Raw genomic sequence first — 18,484 nt, 5'->3', positions numbered from 1 at the left:
GAGTATGGTTTACTGCACATTAAAAAAACTAATTTTAAATGGCCCGAGGGAGTAGATTAGCATCTACATGTGGCTTCTAAAATCAGAAGTACTAATACATGACCTATGCACTGTATTTTTATGAAATAGGTCATTTTCACAACAAATTCCTGTGCTAGTAACAGTTTATTAAGTCTTCTAAAGAATTAATTGCAGATGTCTAGCACTTAAAAAGTTTTCCTGTATTGGACAATGACAGTCATTTGAAATCCATGCCTCTTAATGCATGTAGATAAAAAGAATTTGAAGCTAGGTAGAAGAAAGAGGGAGAAAACACCTTCGCTGTCTGAAATGGCAATTTGTCTTGCAAAACTGAAAGCTTGAGGCACCAAAAATTAAGAAATGTTGCCTCAAATTGATTTTATCCCACATAAGTTTTGTTGATGAACTAGTTTCTGCTGTCGTAATGAATCATACTAGCTTCTGTCTTTGCTATCTAATTTTACCAGCTGTTCAACAAACCATCTTGATTATAATGCCTCACACTGAACTAGAACACTAAAATAAAGTTGGGTTTTCCTGAAATGAATTGCCAGAACCATTCATCTTTAACTAAGCATTACAATAACTATTCTGTTTATTGTGGCAGGTAAAGATGTTTTGAGTATGCGACTTGGCAAATAAAACATGCACCAATTAAAAACAAAACTGAGAATTACCTGCAATTATCATTACTATTTTTCTTTTCATTAAAGCTGAAACATAAAGGAGTTTAAAAGATCTACTATAGTTGATAAGGGGGAGCCAGTGGATGTGGTTTACTTGGACTTTCAGAATGCTTTTGATAAAGTCTCATATGAGAGATTAACATGTAAAATTAAACTGCATGGGATGGGGATAGTGTGTTGATATGGATAGACAGCTGTAATAAAAGTAAAATACTGCATATACTGGAAATCAGGAGCAAACAGAGAATACTGGAGAAATGAGGTGGTCTCGCAGCATCCATCGAGAGAGAAATGGAGTTAACATTTCTAGTCTAGTACGACTGGGGAAGAGCCATAGGTTATCTGAATGGTAACGGGTAAAGGAAGGGAGAAGTGCACAAAGACCATGCACACCAGTCACTGAAAGTGAGCATGAAGGTACAGCAGACAGTGAGGAAGGTAAATGACATATTGGCTTTGCTGGTGAGAAAGTTTGAGTACAAGAACCAGATTACTTGCTGCAATTATACAAGGCCTTGGTGAGACCACACTTGAAGAACTGCATGCAGTTTTGACCTCCTTATCTGAGGATGAATGTCTGGCTATGGAGGAAGTGCAACAAAGGTTTACCTATGTAAACTTGAAATGTCGACATACCTGCTCCTCTGAAGCTGCCTGACCTGCTGTGTTTCTCCAGATCCACACAAAAGTTTTCTTAGAATGGCAGGATAGGCATATGAAGAGAGACTAGAATAGTTAGGACTGTATTCATTGGAATTTAGAAGAATGACAAGGGATCTCCTATATATCTATAAAATTCTAATAAGACTAGACAAGGTGAATGAATCCTGATGACCATGACGTCCAGAAAACGGGTCACAGTCTAAGGATACATGGTAGGTTGTTTAGGATTTCTTCAGCAAGAGAGTACTGAGTCTGTGGAATTATCTGCCACAGAAAGTAATTAAGGCCAAAACACTGAATGGTTTCAAGACTGAGTTAGATAAGGGCAGACAACAACCTAGGGATATTATTGCTGGACTATTAATAGAGAGACCCAGGAAGTGTTCTGGGTTTGAAACCCACCATGGCAGATGGTGGAATTCGAATTCAATAAAAGTCTGAAATTAGAAGCCTAATGATGATCACAACCATTGTCGATTGTTGGAAAAACCCATCTGGTTCATTAATGTCCTTTAGGGAAGAAAACTGCCATCCTTACCTGGTCCGGCCTAAATGTGACTCCAGACCCACAGCAATGTAGTTGACTCTGAACTGCCCTCTAGGCAATTAGGGATGGGTTTAAATGCTGGCCTAACCAGCGATGCCCTCATCCCGTGAACGAATAATTTAAATAATATATAGTTCTTAGGGCTAAAGGATTAGATGGTAGGGGGAGAAAGTGGGAACAGGGTGTTGAATTAAATGATCAGCCACGATCATATTGAATGGTAGAGCAGGGCTGGACGCCTATTCCTGCTCCTATTTTCTTTGTCTACATTTAATTACAATACAGGATATAGCTTAACAGTCACCTTGCTTCTGCCGTGCCAATGAGCTGCTACAACACTTCCATCGCTTTGAAGGAGGACAGGAGTGGGCTTTGGAACTATTTACTTAATCAAATGGAGGATTCATCTTGAATGGCACTGATGAAACTGTGTTGACGCAGATTTCTTTGTGCCAAAAGGGTTAATGTAAAGTTGGCTGGATAAAAGTTTAGTTTTCTCTGTTCCCTCCAACAGCTGATTGTAGCAAATGTCTGAATCCTCACAGATCAATCTACACAGATCTCTGCTTAACCTTCATAACTTAGCTGCTGTGCTTAACAAGGACTTTCTTTTACAAATAGCCTGGGGAAAAGCAAAAACAAAAGCTGCTGTGGGCAGTTTTACTCTCACCACTCTGAGATTTTGTCAAGGTGAGATGTAGCAGGTCTAACTAGCGCCCCTGAGAATTCAAATGGAAGAATTCTTTCCATTTCATATCACTGCGATGTTTCAAAGACATACTTTAATTTCCCAGACCACTCAGTTACACTATACTTCCAAAAAAAGGCTAGCTCCTGCATTTATTTCATAGAAAGATTAAATCAGTTATGAATTTCTCCCTCCCTGCTGTCTAAAACCATGTAAAACTGTTTGTGCCATGCTACTCTTTGTGATCACAAATTATATACATTTTATTTTGTTAAAAATAAAAACTTTGCTTCAACAGATACACACAGTTCATTTCCTGCAATGGCTATTACCTCTTGTCCTTGGAGCGTATGCTATTAGTCAGTAAAATAACTTCTACTTGGCTTTAATTTCTGAAATACAAAACAATGCCATACTGACTCGTATGAAATCATAACGAACAGCAAGTGTTATTAAAATAAAGACTGCCAAAACTACTGAAACATCTGCCAGCAAAGTTTCTGATTGTCTGTTTTCTGCTCCCCCTGCCTTTATGGTTTCCATGGTTCCCAGTCTGATTATGTACTGGGGCATTTCAAACATCCAGACAGTCACACTAGGTCTTCTCAGTAAAAGGAGAAAACTAAATGCTACTGCCCTCTTCATCAGCGCCCAAGCAACAAGGACTTTTGGGTCACCTGCCGAGATACCCAACAGAATTACACTGCCAGGGACAAAATACAAACAACCATACAAGTGGCAAATTTGTCTGACCTTAGACCAAATCTAACCCTTTCTGGCATGTAAAACTGCAGCCGATTTAGCAAGTTGGCGAGTCTCCCTTTGAATCGGAAACAGTAATCAATCATTTGTGCCATGACATCTAATCCTACAAGTAGCAGATAGAACAACCCAGGGTGCCCAATTCAATGACAATCTAGGAGTCTACCTGCACACAAAAGTCTCAAGGTTGACACAATTTCCCAGTAGCATTTATTTATTTAATCTTTGGTCCATAGATTAGGAGCAAAAGGCTTCTGGACTGGGTTTACTTTTGCGGTTAGACCTGGTGTGTAGCAGTGGAATGTTGAAGATGGGGAAAATAATCAAGTTTGACAAAAGAAAAGTAATCTTTTCTTATCATCAACAGTTGATAGTGAAATTCAACAGCTGAACTGGCTATCCCTTAAAGTGCTACACAATTTTTCTGACGAAAGGTCTAGGCCCGAAACGTCAGCTTTTGTGCTCCTAAGATGCTGCTTGGCCTGCTGTGTTCATCCAGCTCCGCACTTTGTTATCTCTCAATTTTTCCAACTAGCCACTGCAAAATCAATTGTCAAAACTTCTGCTCCGCAATCTTATCTCTTGCATAATCATAATCTGCGCCATGGAATAGATGAAAAATCAACTCTATTTGTTGGAAGTAATCTACTTTGCTACTTCTGGTTTTGAAAGGGGATAAGATCCTTGTACAAAGAGCTACATCTTAGACATGATTTGTTGCTTTGTGAAGTACAGTTTTAAGGAAAAGTTGTCTGAAGTCTGATCTTTAGGATTGCAGATTCAAGGCTCAATTATATTATAGCTAATATTCATCAACTGCCAATGTTGTTGAATGCCATGCTTTCTCACTGAATTCAATGTTTCCACATCATGGGGCCATTACCATTCAGGATGTTTAACAGTAATTCCAAAACAATCGCATTAAAGTTGCCCAGATTCATGAGGAAAAATTATTGATTGGGAGATTCATAAAACAAGTAACAGTTATTGTTCACTTTTGTCACAGAGACATTACTTACAAGATATAAAATATGATTTATCGGTGACTCATATGTTTGTAAACGCAATACTGGTCAATTGCTTGCTTTTCAGAGAATTATATCTTGCAAGAGTAAAAACAAAGGTTAAAAGTTAAATAATAAATAACATTTACCTTGCAAGATCAATCAAATGACATGGTGCTATGCAACACTGCTTTCAAATTGTTGGCAAAATAAATGGAAAAGTAAGATTACTCACAGATGTAGTAATATTCTCGGCCAGGCCTGAATTCAAATCCTAATGAAAATGGAGTAAACAGCTGAAACTTTTCAGAGAATTTTAAAGGACCATTAGATGCGTAAGGCCTGTTACATTCCCATCTCTTGAACCCTTTGGAGGTGTGATCGCACGAAATGTAGCCATCATAATTCACCATGTAGAGAACATATCGCTCAGTCTTGTCTTCGGGTACAGAGCCAGCATAATGAGGGCAGAATACATCTAGGTAATCATTGATGCATACTTCAATGTGAAAATCACCTTTCAGAAACCTGTAAACAAAATAAAAACAAACACTTAATTTTGGCAGAAAAACAAGAGCAGTAACTATTGCATTTCAATATTTCCTTTAAAATTGTGCATTCTAACAGTTAAATCTACTTTAAATCACACACATTTAGGCCCACATTAGTGTAAATTTCAAGGTGTGCAGCATTTGGAATTTTTCACCTAACTCCAAATAGTAACATGCACACAGCAGGGCCAGATAACTCCATCTGGCTAGCCCAGCCAATTATTTAATTTGAAATCATAAAAGTGGATGTATGTCAGGACATTTCCCTTTTGCTGGCTAGGTTTCACCACTATCTCAATTCCAATCTCCTTCACCCACCTCACAAACCCCAAAACTTCTTTGTATGTTTTTTTTAAATATTGCTTTGTTTACTGAGACTGACAATTCTGGATCCAAGATGAGATGCACTGAGTTCTTTCCAAACACCAAGATACAGCATGATTCACCCTAATGCAGTCGACACACATCACTCTGCCACCTCTATCCTTATGAGAACACTGCCCCCAACATCATACCCCTCTCCCAACCACCAACTTTGTCTCACTGCCTCATGTAAAGTTCAAAAATGATACAATTTCACATTTCTATTTGCAGTCTCCCTACATAATGCATTCAAGAAACTGTGGAGATTGAACCCCAACGTATCACCATCCTTCCGCTGTGTCAGGACGTATAGTTCAGGATCTAGCTCCAAAATCACTTTTACAGCTGTAATTAATTTGAACATTCTTTTGTTTGTACCCATCTGATTTCTTTTAAAAACAACATTAAGTGTCATTAATACAAAGCGTTCACAACATCATTTGGAATCAAGATTTGCAACAGTCCCTGAGTTTAAAGGAACTAATCAACATTAATGGTGATGCACTTCACTGGTCTTGGTGTTTCTCCGATTATATTACGATGGCTGCAGGGTTACTACAGATTAGAGAATTTAGGACAGTACCTAATCAGCTGACCTGAGACATAGAGCCAATAGTGCTTAGTAACAACGGAAGAGTGTTTCAGCTTGCTTGAACATTTGTAGAGAGCTTTGGCCTCAGGACACTTTGTTACTCCCAACTCCGAGCCCACTGGGAAGTTCCACTGGATTCTTTCCCTACCTGGTATTGGGCACCCCCCCCACCGCCGCTAAAACAATGTCCATTGAGTGAGCTTAATTTGTTCACCTGAGTGACTCAACCGGACTTTGGATGGATTGCTTAAATGTCTTCTTTCTTGCAAATGGCAAATTGCACGGGGAAGGAAGATGCTGGGCACAACACCTGCCATCTTCCTGCATAACTATGCCAGTCTACTGGCCCCTCAGCCTACTACCAAGAGATGATAAAATGCAGCCTTCTCTGCACGGCTATCTCAATCAGTCAAAGCTACAAACTGCCTCTAAAAACAAAACCTCCTTCTAAAGATTCCTATGGCATCATTTATGCAAAAATATTGAGAAAAATACAGAACCACAAAAAGGCGAATAAAACTGGTTAATTGTAATACTCGTTCAGGTTTTATTTTTGAAAAGAAATCAGATGGTGAGACTATTTATTTAAAATTCTAAATCCTGACTGCACACACATATGTCTCAACAACCTTACAAAATAATATGTGTTTGATTACAGTGCACTGACATCCAGTAAGATTGTAAGCAACCATATTCATATGTTCTTTTTTGCTTTAAAATAAAAGACCACACAGATTCCAACATAAGTATGAACAAAATATGCAATTCCTGGCAACATCTCAGAACACAGGTATTCAGCCTAGAATGAATTTAAATATGAATGAATTTGAAAAAGGATACTAAACCTTTCTATTCAGTGACACTTGTATTGAAGTAGAGGTTCACAAGAAAGTCACACCACTAGTATCATCTCTAATTCAAACATCAAGAACTAAGTCATACATTATTACAGGAATGCACAACATTAATTAGTGCCGTAACTGCTTGACTTGAGACCACTGAATGAAAGCCAGCCATGAAATTTGGCTTAAGATGCTGACACAACTGCTTGTGTTAGCTAATAATGATTCTTAGATGCACACAGCAGGAGGTTTTCCCAGCACCACTCCAATAAGATGACATACACTTATACTTGTACCTGTTGTCTGATACGCCTCATTAGGGACATTTAAACACAATAGGTCATGTTTCAAACACCTACATGATTTTGAAATAACGGATTGATGATCCTCAGTCCTCCAATACATGAGCTCTAAGTAAGAAGATGAAGTCCCTCAGCATTTCCAACACATTCAATAATTTGATGGCTACCAGCCAAGAAGAAAAAAAAACTGAAGTCACTAGACTCATTCTCGACATAATTACATCAACTTCCTTTCTTCGGTCCACGTAAGGCAAATAGATTTTCTGCTCCCTTGGGGATAACGATTTTTGTAGATAATTCTGCATAACGTTGCAGGTATATTTGAAGCTAATATAGTAATACTTTAAAAGTTGGGACAGCTATGCAAAGATTATTTGCAGTTCACTATACTGTGAAAAAAGTGAACTGGACTTTAATAAAGGCTATTTTAAAACCGTATAGAAATGTATTTTTAATAGCTATGCAAATGCACCATATGTCTTTCCACTATCAAGATATACAAAGCACATCGACTATGAAGATAACAGGTCAGCAGGTTTTGCTGATAATTTTAAGGCTTCCGGGTGACATGTTCTGTTTCTATTTTTAAGACTGAGGATATGAGGATTTGACCTTTTTAATGATTATAGTGTATTTTTTCCCTTAATATGTATTGCAAGTGCAATAAATTTATATAAGGGGTTGAAGAAATTGTTAAAAAAGTTAATAACAGGAAACAATGAAATACTCAGTTCTTTTTGAGGTTAAGCGACATCCAAGGTCTGTGACATTTAGTATAGTTAAGATAGGAAAAAGACCGCGTATTTCACTGTTCTCTATTGTACATTGTATTTATGCACAATTGTGAATGATGGATTTTGTAATATGTTCAGCTAGCAACTTGGTATATGTGTTAGCTGGTGAAGGGAACAACAATGAGAGCACAGAGAGGCAAGATCATCAAGAAGATCCGCTGAATTATATTCAATTTACAGTCGGTTACTTGAGATAAAAATGGAAAAAGCAATATCTAACAATTTCTTATAAACATAAGAAATTTATAAGAATTTCACACACCGACATGTGTTTGTATTATTATTTCTGATTAGAAACTCCTCAAAATTGATGATACTCATGATTCCCAATGATGATTTTAATCACACCATTGGTCAAACATCTTGACAACGGGCAATGTTCAGAAAAGCTACACATCCACTTTTCAACCTCCTGATCCCATCGGGAGAGGGGCTCCTCACCAATGTTTGTGAGTCCCAGCAAAAGGCCTGATACATTCATGTGTTCACTTTTGTCAGCCTTACCCAAGATCCAAGCAGGCCAATTTAAAGGTTGCAGCAGGAGGAATTTACATGTCATTACCTTGGGTCGGCTCCTAATTTTTTCTCACCAGGCCAGCAAATGAAATTGCATCTCACTGATCAGAAGTGGGCAAGCAATCAAACTAAATTAGAACCTAGCTTTTAATTGAAGCATGTAGAAGTTTATTGACATCATTGGGGTGACCCACTGCGGCAATGCTTCAGAGAAGCAGCTTCTCAGCAGCAGATTAGAGGTCCATCAGACAATGCAAAATGTGAGGGAGGCACAAGGCAGCCTACCTAACACACTGTTGTGTAGCAGTTGCCCATACACTGAGTAGCCCACAGTATTAATCTCTAGTGACTCTTTTGTGACTGCTTCCATTTTGAAGCACTCCATGAGTCTCCCTCTTCCTCAGTAGCACTCACTTTTTCCAGTAGGGATGTCAGCAAGCCTCACATTAGTAAAAGATTCACAGGAAAATAGGAACAGGACTAGGCCATTCAGCCTGCTCTTCCATTTGATATGATCACAACTGATGTGATTGTAGCCTTAATTCCACTTTCCTGTTACCATAACCCTTGACTCCCTTATCAATCAATAATCAGCCTCAAGTAATATTTAATGATCCTGCTCCATTACCTTCTGCGGAAGAGAATTCCAAAGATTAATGAACCTCAAAGCAACAATTCCTTGTCATCTCAGTTTTTAAACAGGAATAAGCTATCTTTGTATCAGCACCACAGTTAATTAAAATTCAGTCAGTGCCGGATTCTAGTCAATACTATACACTGTAAATAGTTTGGTCTTAACAGTGACCCCCACACTAGTTTCAGTTTGTAAGCCTGAAAATGACCCATTTAACCCAACTGTTTCCTGTTTGCAAAGGAATCTTTTAGCCTTGTTAATGATTCACCACACCACCAGAAGCTCTTACTAATTGTGCAGTAACCTTTTTATGTGGCCTCTTATCAAATGCTTCTTGGAAATCCAACTAAACTATATTTAAGTGATTCCCTCTATTCAACCTTGCTTGTTACATCCTCAACAAACTTGAATAAATTTGTCAGAAACAATTTACGTTCATAAAACCAGGCTCTGATTGTAGCATTATGTTATAACTGTCCCTAAATGTCACTTTGATAATGAACTTCAGAATTTCCCAACGGCATTTGTTAGATTAACTAGCCTGAAGCTTCTGGCTTTCTGCTTCCCTCACGTTTGAACACTGGTGTTGCATTTGTGGATTCTCAATTCATAATCTAGGGGATTTTGGAATTTAGCCAAATGACTGCACTGTCTCTCTACAGCTACTACATTCAATACCCTAGGATACAGGCCAGCCGATCTAGGGACATGTCAGGCTTTGGTGCTTTTTCCTAGTAATTGTGATCATTTTAAGTCCTTTTTATTGTCACTTCTTTTTCTAGTATTCTTGGGGCTTTGTCCTTTATGGTGAAAGGATTGTCCATCGCCCTACTTCTCCTTATTCATTTCCCAGTCTCACCTACAGATGTATGCCCTCAGTTCTATGAAGGAGCTACTGCTGGCAATGATTGATGAAATCATGGCTGAGGCAATGACCAGCACGTGAGGCTAAAACCACTGAGACCTGTTCCTACTTCATCATCTTCTCACGTCCACCTCACCCTATCTCACATACCTTTACAAGCTGCAGATGGAAAAAAACATGCATCTTTGCTGTTACAATCCATCCTAGCACTTCTGTGTCCACAAAGCCACAGTGTGCATTTGGTAGCATTCTACACCATTAAGAAGTCTGCTATCCTGCCAAAGAGATCTGCCTGTTTCCACTTGTTCAGACAGAAAGGAAGGCCCCTTTCATTGCATAAATTCCCCTGCACCCTCATGATGATGCATGGGCAGCAAACAAGGAGAAACCCATGGTCTTCTTCACAGCCAATGGCAGTGCTATGTTGCCATATATTGATGTTGAAGGCCTAGCTCCAAATGCAGACTTCATCCTGGACTTCTGATCTTATCTTACACAGAAATTAGAAAGGCCCTGGGTGGATAAAGCCTCCTGATAAGAGTTCTCCTCCCCTTCTTGCCTCTGTGAGCAGCTTGACCTTTTTCCTTGCAATGCCTCTTGACCTTCAGCATGGCTGGCAAATGGTGCCTAAGAATTGACTGTAGGAACCATGACTGGGGGCAAGTGGCTTGAACAAAATCTTTGCAGTGGCAACCAAGGCTGTCTTTATGATCAACGCCACTCCCTGCCAACCTTGTCAACACGAAACATCTTCAAACCACTCAAACACTTATACAATGTCAAATAGAGCCAATAGAGATTAATCAACATCTAACCTGTAAATTGCTGATGCACTTTACTAAATGCACTGTTGGGCAGTGGTGCTGCTGCTGGTCCTGCGCATCATGCTCTCAATATACATGCTAGTGCATTCACCAAAATACATTCAACTTGGGTCATTCCTGAAGTGTCTGAGCTCAAAGCAAAATGTTACTTTTTAGGAAAATGGAACACCAGACTCCTGATTTTGTAATCAATGTGTTTGGTGCATTCTTGTAAGACATACATAAGGCATACATACTCAAGTCTATTTACAAATAGCATGTGACAAGGCACATTTTAGAGTCCCAGGATGTGACCAAAAAGAAATCTCATCAACAAACACTGAGAAAACTGTTACTGGCTTCACAGCCAAAAAACAGACATTTAGGTAAAGCAATAAATTATCTCCTTGACAACTTCAGACATCTTGCCTTTAAAAATCAATGTTGCCAGCAGGAACATAGACTTTTAAGCTTCTTCTTTAATTCCATAATTCATTTTTAAATACACTGCATGCATCGGTACTGTTTTACGTCTACTCCCATTGCAAACACAAACAAATAAGTAAAATAAGGAGGAACTAGAATACAGGCAGCGCTTTCTGCTTCTCTCTAGCTCAGTGCAAAAAACAGACCTTGAATACAGCTGTCAGGACCACAGAACTGTTAAAAGTGTGACTGATCTTTAAAAAGAGTGAGACTGATCACAACCCATTTAAACAGAGTTGAGTTTATTTTTTTGAAAAAAGTGAGATACTTCAGAAAAGGTGACATTTTTCAACTAAATGGAGTGAGTTTCAATTCTTGCAAGTGACACTTGGCAGATATTTAAATCCTAACAGATCTGTTTCAGTGGCCTTCGTAGGTCCAATTATTCAAACAGTTAGTCCAAGGCCATTGCCAGGTTACTCAACAGTTTGTGGCTATTCTTGTGTTTACTCCTGGCATTTCTTGCAGCATAGCATGTTGGCCTACCATTAAGTAAAAACATTGACTTTCTTCCCTGAAGCCAGTGCTGAAAGAGTTGCTCTCTGCTCAGATCAAAACCACAAATTGGGTTTGCTGACCAAGGACGCAGACACACACAGATGCTTCTGGACTTGCAGAAAAAAATGGGAAGTCTGCGTTAGCATTGTCATTGCAATCCATACTTGTCACATGATGCACCAGTGAGCTCTTCAATATTCTCTTGAAGCAACAGAACACAGCTACAGAACGCTGCATTAATGTGAAGGTCCTTGCAGTTGCATGCAGCATTTCACTTCTTGAGTCAGAGAAAGAATTGCTACTCTCACACTCTAACCTTTTCCAGATTTGAAGTACAGCATTTGAAAAACAAAAATTCTGTACCTGCCCATCATAAATGGCAAAGATAAGTTAGATATATCACAGTGCTCCAGTGCTAGGATGAATGCACAGTCCCCAGATTCCGCATATTTCTTTAACTGGAACAAGGCAACAAGTCAATATAAAGAACACAAAGAACTCTTTGATACTAAACTGATGAAAACGTTTGTCACAACTGATCTTCATTTCCCTCCGTTTCCACTGACTTTGACTGGGATACAGCGAACAAACAACAATTGGATCTTCCTAAATGCCATTCTTCAAGGGTGTGGACTTGGACTAACAGGGCAGGCTTTTGACACTCCAGCTTCAGGGCAAACTGGGATCCTGAGCCCCACGCGAATCATTCCAGAGGCCTCTCCTGATCCTAATCAGATGAATGGCAACTGCGAGCCTTGGCTGAGTTGGGCAATGGTGAGGCTGGTTAGAAACCAAGGCAGGTTTCCAATTAAAATTTCACGGAGCCAAGCAGTTTGGCTCATTGGGACCCAGTGACCTTTCCTGCCTCAGGCCCCCTCTTTCGGCCATTGGCACCAACAAATTGGCTGTCTCCACATGGTTGTGACTGAGGGTAGGGGAGACATAAGAGTCGCTACTCCAGCCACAAAATACCAGTGGGCCCAATATATAAACTAACTACCATCTTCTTTGGTGGACAGCTCCTTTTCATTCATTCCCACTGTTTGACATCCTTGCTTCCTGGTCCGCTATCTTGAGAACTCACTCTCCTAAAAACATTTAAATCAGGAATAAGATATTATCCACTGTCTTCAAAATGCACCTTGCTGCAGTATCCGGTTAGGATTAAGGTTACCGGTTAGTAGTTACCGGAAATTTGGAATCCTGACTTCTACTTCCTCTATGTAGCAAACGGTAATTGAGCCCTAGTTCACCAGTCCTACAACAATACCACGGCCCGATGTCTATAGACAGAACCTTCACTTCAAATCACGCAAATGAATAACAGAAGGAAGAAAGCTGGAACAAATGTACAAAACAGGCTTCATACTTCTGTTATCAGATAAATATTTTATTTGTGACAGCATTTGACATTATTTGCCAAAGCACTATTTTTCTTTCCTTAGTTGCTATAAACCATACAAGACAATTCAGCTTTAACAAATATACATCTTGCTTACACAGTAACAGCACGAGGAGATCCATCACAGCATCTAAGCAATATTATTGGTGCCTAAACTTTCAAGTTTCATCCCTGGTGGAAATACCCTCCATTCAGAAAGTGAAATTTGATCTTGATATTGAAACCTCCTTTCAAACATAATTTGCAGGGTTAATTAAAAATTTAAGAGAGGTGCCAAACTCGTTAAGTTATGCTAATTGTGGGTCTTGATTATGGTACAGATGTTCAAAGAGAGCTGCAGTGACACATGAAAGCAAGGCTGAGGAGTAACTCTGATTGCAAATAGTGGACACTACTGCTGTAGTCGGGTGCTCACCACTTTCAGCCTCGGGTGACTGTCTGTGTGGAGTTTGTACATTCTCCCCGTGTCTGTGTGGGTTTCCTCCAGGTGTTCCTCCCAGAAGCATGTGTAAGGTAGGTGGATTGGCCGTGCTAAATTGCCTGTAACATCCAGGGCTGTGCAGGCTAGGTGGGTAAAACAAGGAAAATGCAGGCTCACAAGGGTAGGGTGTGGGGTCGTGGGGCGGCAGGTAGATGTTGGGCTGCTCTTCGGAGGGTCCATGTGGAACCGATGGGCCAAGTGTCCTGCTTCCCTTCTGTAAGGTTTGTCTGATTCCACATTTGTTTACTACAGTATAGAGAAAGGCCTATCACTCAAAGTCTACTTCTGCACCCAATCTCCTGGAATAAAATTCCCTTACATGGAGTACCAACCCAGATTGGAACACTGCCATTATAATTATGCAGTTGAATAAAATTAGCCCAAAAACAAATGGAGTTCATCAGCCTTGAGATTACTGTTGTACTCTAATTACTTACCCAAGAGAGGCCTTCAATCTACTACCCACCTGCTTTATTCCCACATTAACAATGAATACCACCTACTCAGAAATGCAGACTTTTCGCAATTTTGACACAATTGAAGAAAAGATAGATTCAAATTACATCGCATTTGTTTAAGACATTTGTACAATGTGCTAAATTCACTTTGCGATGCTAAATCCTAGGTTTGCACTTAAAACTTAAATCCATCCAATATGATAAATTCAAAATGTTTGTCATTGTTTACACATTCCAATCCCATATATCATCTAACATACATCTAACAAAATTAGAGGCAATGCCTTTGGCAACAAATTTCTATCCTGAAACTCCACCATTGTAAGCATTTTTTCTCCATTTCAATAGCTTCTTCAAAGCTTTCTTCACCCACAAGTTGGTTCATATTGCCTAACTCCAAGGCGGTTCTGCATCCAATTCTTGTCTATGAAGTGCCTTAGGCTGTTTACCATGTCAAAAGTGCATATGAATGAAAGTTGCTGTTTTAATGCAGTTCTAAGAAACCTTCATTATGACAACAGTATTATCAGTAACCAATAAATTATCATTTCTTTATAATATGGTTAACAACATCACAAGAAGTATCACCAAAACAGATCAACTGCTCTCTCATCTCAGTCTTGGTTGTTGGATCCTCGTGAGTAGAACAACTGACGTTTTTCTACCTAATAACAGTCATTACAGTTCAAGGCAATTCACTGCAAATGAAATGCTGCAGGCACTGTTTGAGAGATGAAAGATACAGTGCTATTTGAATGCCAGCCTATTGTTCACTTTGTGGTGTCCATGTCATTATGCAGCAGTGACATGGAGCAGACAACTGTCGGTACAAAAATAAACCATCAACTGAATAAAGATTTTCTGTAACACGTACAAGATACATGTTATAAATTCCTCTATAGTTACTTGAAGTGGTTCATCTTAGGGCCCAGATGAAAATTCTTCCTGGTTTAAGCCTTAGCTCAGCTAGTAGCAGAAGACTGTGAATTAACTGATATTGCAAATCTCTTTATTTTTGTCATTGACACATTTTTTGCTAAATAACTACATCTATAGGATCTGCGTGGCACTTACTCAAATTATGTAGTATGCAGATTTCAAACGACACACCCAAGAATACAAATCATTACAAATACAGGGTTTGATAAATTTGTAGTTTGGGACCGTTATAGTAAAATTGAGGAATAAACAGGTCATGTGACTCGTTTTCAATCCTGCTCTCAACCAACTTGGACGAGTTGCTCGTTATCAGTTAAGGACAGGCCCAGTTGCTTTCCTGGAAAGAAGATGCAAGATATCCAGACCAGTAAACAATGACCAGGGCAGCTTTGCTACCCACTGATGGAATACTAGTCTTCAAATGCGGAGGAGGAGTTCGGAATTTCACATTTTGTAAACAGTTATACTTGAAACTGTCTGTTTCATTTCAGGATAGAATGGAGTTAGTTGGTGCTAGAGGATAGATAATTGGTATTCAAATCTAAATTCAAGGCCCATGTAATTCATGTTGCCATGATAATGGGCACTGAGGGGGACAGGGTTCATAGAAAGCCACCACAGGATCAGCTTGTAGTTTCTCCTATAAAGTACCACTGAACCTTAGGCAAAGCATATGAGTGGGTCAAACAGAAAGGGGGGCAGAGACAGAGAGAAAAGAGACGGTCAGAGAGAGACACAGAGGCAGACACAGAGGCAGAAACAGAGGGAGAAAGATGGCGGTGAGAGAGAGGGGCAGAGAGAGAGAAAAGTAGCAAGTCTCTATTGCTCACAAAAATGAGGTTGGGAGCTTGTGTTTAGACTGAAGAGATCAACACCATGACAGTTTAAACAAAGCTGGAGGATTCACCTAGCAGTGCTTCAAGAAAGCTATCTCCAAGCTAACTCATGTTGTGAAAATCAGTTTGAGATTGGAGGGTATCCAGTTGGATAGAAATACAATCTCTCAATGTTGACTTAAGGGGCAGAGTTAATATTACCATGGAAAGAGATTTTTGGTCTTTTAAAATTTTAATCAGGTGTCTTTTCTATACTTCTGTGGATAATTTGCCAGAAAAATAATGTTTAGTTGACGTTGCTTTTCATTTGTTCTTTCTTAGTCATTCCCTTGGGATCAAGGATGACTGGTTTCCAGTACAACTCAATGGGTATGAAAGTAGCTTAGGTCCAATGCACAAACTGCAGACTCTGCTGCACGTGGGTCAAAGGGTGCTTGGAGGTTTGGACAGATGGGTTACTCAGAGGTTTGTGAGCTCCCTCTGATATTTTAACTTTTTCTCTGTATTCTCTCAATGATGTCTCGGAATGTGTTCAGTGATTCTTCTCCATTTTTGTCAGGGTCTCCCATGAGCCAGCAAGGATGGTTTAACCTCTTCAGAGATGCTTTGAAGACAACCATAAAGCTTTTCTGCTGCGGCCCGGGCCTTTCCCAACCTCAATATATTTTGAGCCTGTCAACTGTGAAAGCTTATAGTGCATCCTCCTCAAGTTTGGTTTTAATCTGTGTGTTCCAGTATAAGTCCTAAAAATCAACATTTATATACACAATCCTTTCAGCCACCTGCTGGAAGTTTGGATTTCTTTTCAAAAGTTATCAGTCCCTACAAGGGTCTTAACAGAAGGCTCTAAAATACTTTTGTCCGCAAATCAGATAAATATCCATATGGTCGATAAAGTGAATTTTCCAGTTTCTTTTGGAAACTATTACTTTTCTTAAAATTGCAAGATTTGCTCTACCTAGTAAAGTTCAGCCAATTTATGAAGTAAAGTCAGAAGGATTACCTGTATCCCGCTGGGATAATAAATGCTGTCAATGAACCAAACAGTAAACTCTGCTGTCAGTTTTAGAGAAAGGAGCAGCAGATATTTGAAGAGGGGAAGAACTGCACATAGAAAACAGTCTCTAATAACAAATTTAAAATAGCATGATCGACTCAAGGCAAGAATTTTATTCCACAAGCTAATGTCACACTACAGCAAATAATGTACACTGTCTTTTCTTTCCACCAATAAACCTTTCCTTCTCCAAGTGGAAATCTTCTTTACTGAGAGACATGAGCTTTTGCTCAGTATTTGGCTCTTCCTATAAGTTAGAGCCACTCAATTTAAGTTGTAATCATGTTATTTTGGCTATGCCTCTATTGGCAACTACCGAGTTTAGTGTGCTAGATGAATTGTGCACAGCTTTGTGGTTCATGAAGTCGGAGATCAAGGGCAACTCAAGCGCTTTGCTGAAGTGTCAGCAAAAATCAAACCTCACACAGCTTGAACCACAGCAAGTTAGCAGTGGCCAAATGCAGCAGACACAATAATTAAGTAAAAGGGAAAAGGTAACTAAACAAATCCTATAATATCAATTAATGCCAATTTTGAGTAGATATGTTCATCACAAATTAACATTATAATACTATTTTTAATACGATGCAACTCATTGGCCTACTATATCTGTGCTGACCAACAAACACCAAATTGCACTAGTCTCATTTACCTGCTGATAGATCATAGCTGATAATTTCCTGCCACTTTCAATTCTCATCCAAATGCTTCTTAAATGTTGCAAGAATATTTGTCTCCACCACCCTCTCAGGTAGTACATTCCGTATATTTACCATCTTCTGTGTGAAAGAAGTTCTCTCAGATCTCCTCTAAACTGCTTACTCCTCAACTTAAACTTATGCCCTCATCTTAGACATGCTGGCAATGGGAAAGAGATTCTCATGGTCTACTCTGTCTGTACATTTTATAATTTTGTATACTTCAAACAGATCCCCCCTTCTCAGCCTCCTCTGCTCCAACGAAAACGAACCCAGCCAATCCCACCTCTCTGACTAAAAGACTTTTCATCCCAGGCAACATCCTGGTGAATCTCCTCTGCACCCTCTCCTGTGCACTCACATCCTTCTAACAGTGTGGTGAACAGAACTGCACAGAATATCCCATCAATGGCCTAACCAATCTTTTATAAAATTGTTGCAAGACTCACTTGTTCCTGTATTCTACACCCCAGCTAATGAAGGCAAGCATCTTGTGTGCTCTGTATTAGGGGAGGCAATGGTGTAGTGGCATTATCAATACACTATTAATATAGACACCAGGTAATGTTCTGGGAACTCTATTTCGGATCCTGCCGTAGTAGATGGTAGAATTTGAATTCGATACAAATATGGAATTAAAAGTCTAATAATGACCACAAAACCATTCTTGGTTGTTGGGAAAAACCCATCTGGTACACTACCATCCTTTAGGGAAGTAAACTGCCTTCCTTACATAGTCTGGCATACATGTGACTCCAGACCCACAGCAATGTGATTGACTCTTAACTGTTGCAATTAGGGATGGGCAATGAATGCTGGCCCAGGCAGTGATGCCCTCATCCTGTGAGTGAATTAAAAAGAAACTCCTATGATTAAAATATGTGACTAAACCAAGACAGACAAGTCATTTGGGTAACTTTGAACTGTGTGCACGAGAGAATATTTTGGCAATCGTGATAATAATTTCAGTTTAATTCAACGTTAATTTGGAAAAAC

At 39.3% G+C, this 18,484-nt stretch overlaps 1 protein-coding gene across 3 annotated transcripts in view; it reads right to left on the bottom strand.

Moving 5' to 3' along the window:
* efna5b (ephrin-A5b) overlaps positions 1 to 18,484 on the bottom strand; it is a 210,050-nt gene that overhangs the window by 36,043 nt on the left and 155,523 nt on the right. For all 3 annotated transcript variants that reach the window (XM_048528218.2, XM_048528216.2, XM_048528219.2), the window contains exon 2: positions 4,607 to 4,899. In XM_048528218.2, coding sequence (XP_048384175.1) covers positions 4,607 to 4,899 — 293 coding nt within the window. The remainder of the gene's footprint in view (positions 1 to 4,606; positions 4,900 to 18,484) is intronic.

The sequence above is a fragment of the Stegostoma tigrinum genome, chromosome 3, assembly GCF_030684315.1.
Source record: "Stegostoma tigrinum isolate sSteTig4 chromosome 3, sSteTig4.hap1, whole genome shotgun sequence".
Lineage (NCBI taxonomy): Eukaryota > Metazoa > Chordata > Chondrichthyes > Orectolobiformes > Stegostomatidae > Stegostoma > Stegostoma tigrinum.
This window is presented reverse-complemented; position numbering and strand designations above follow the sequence as displayed.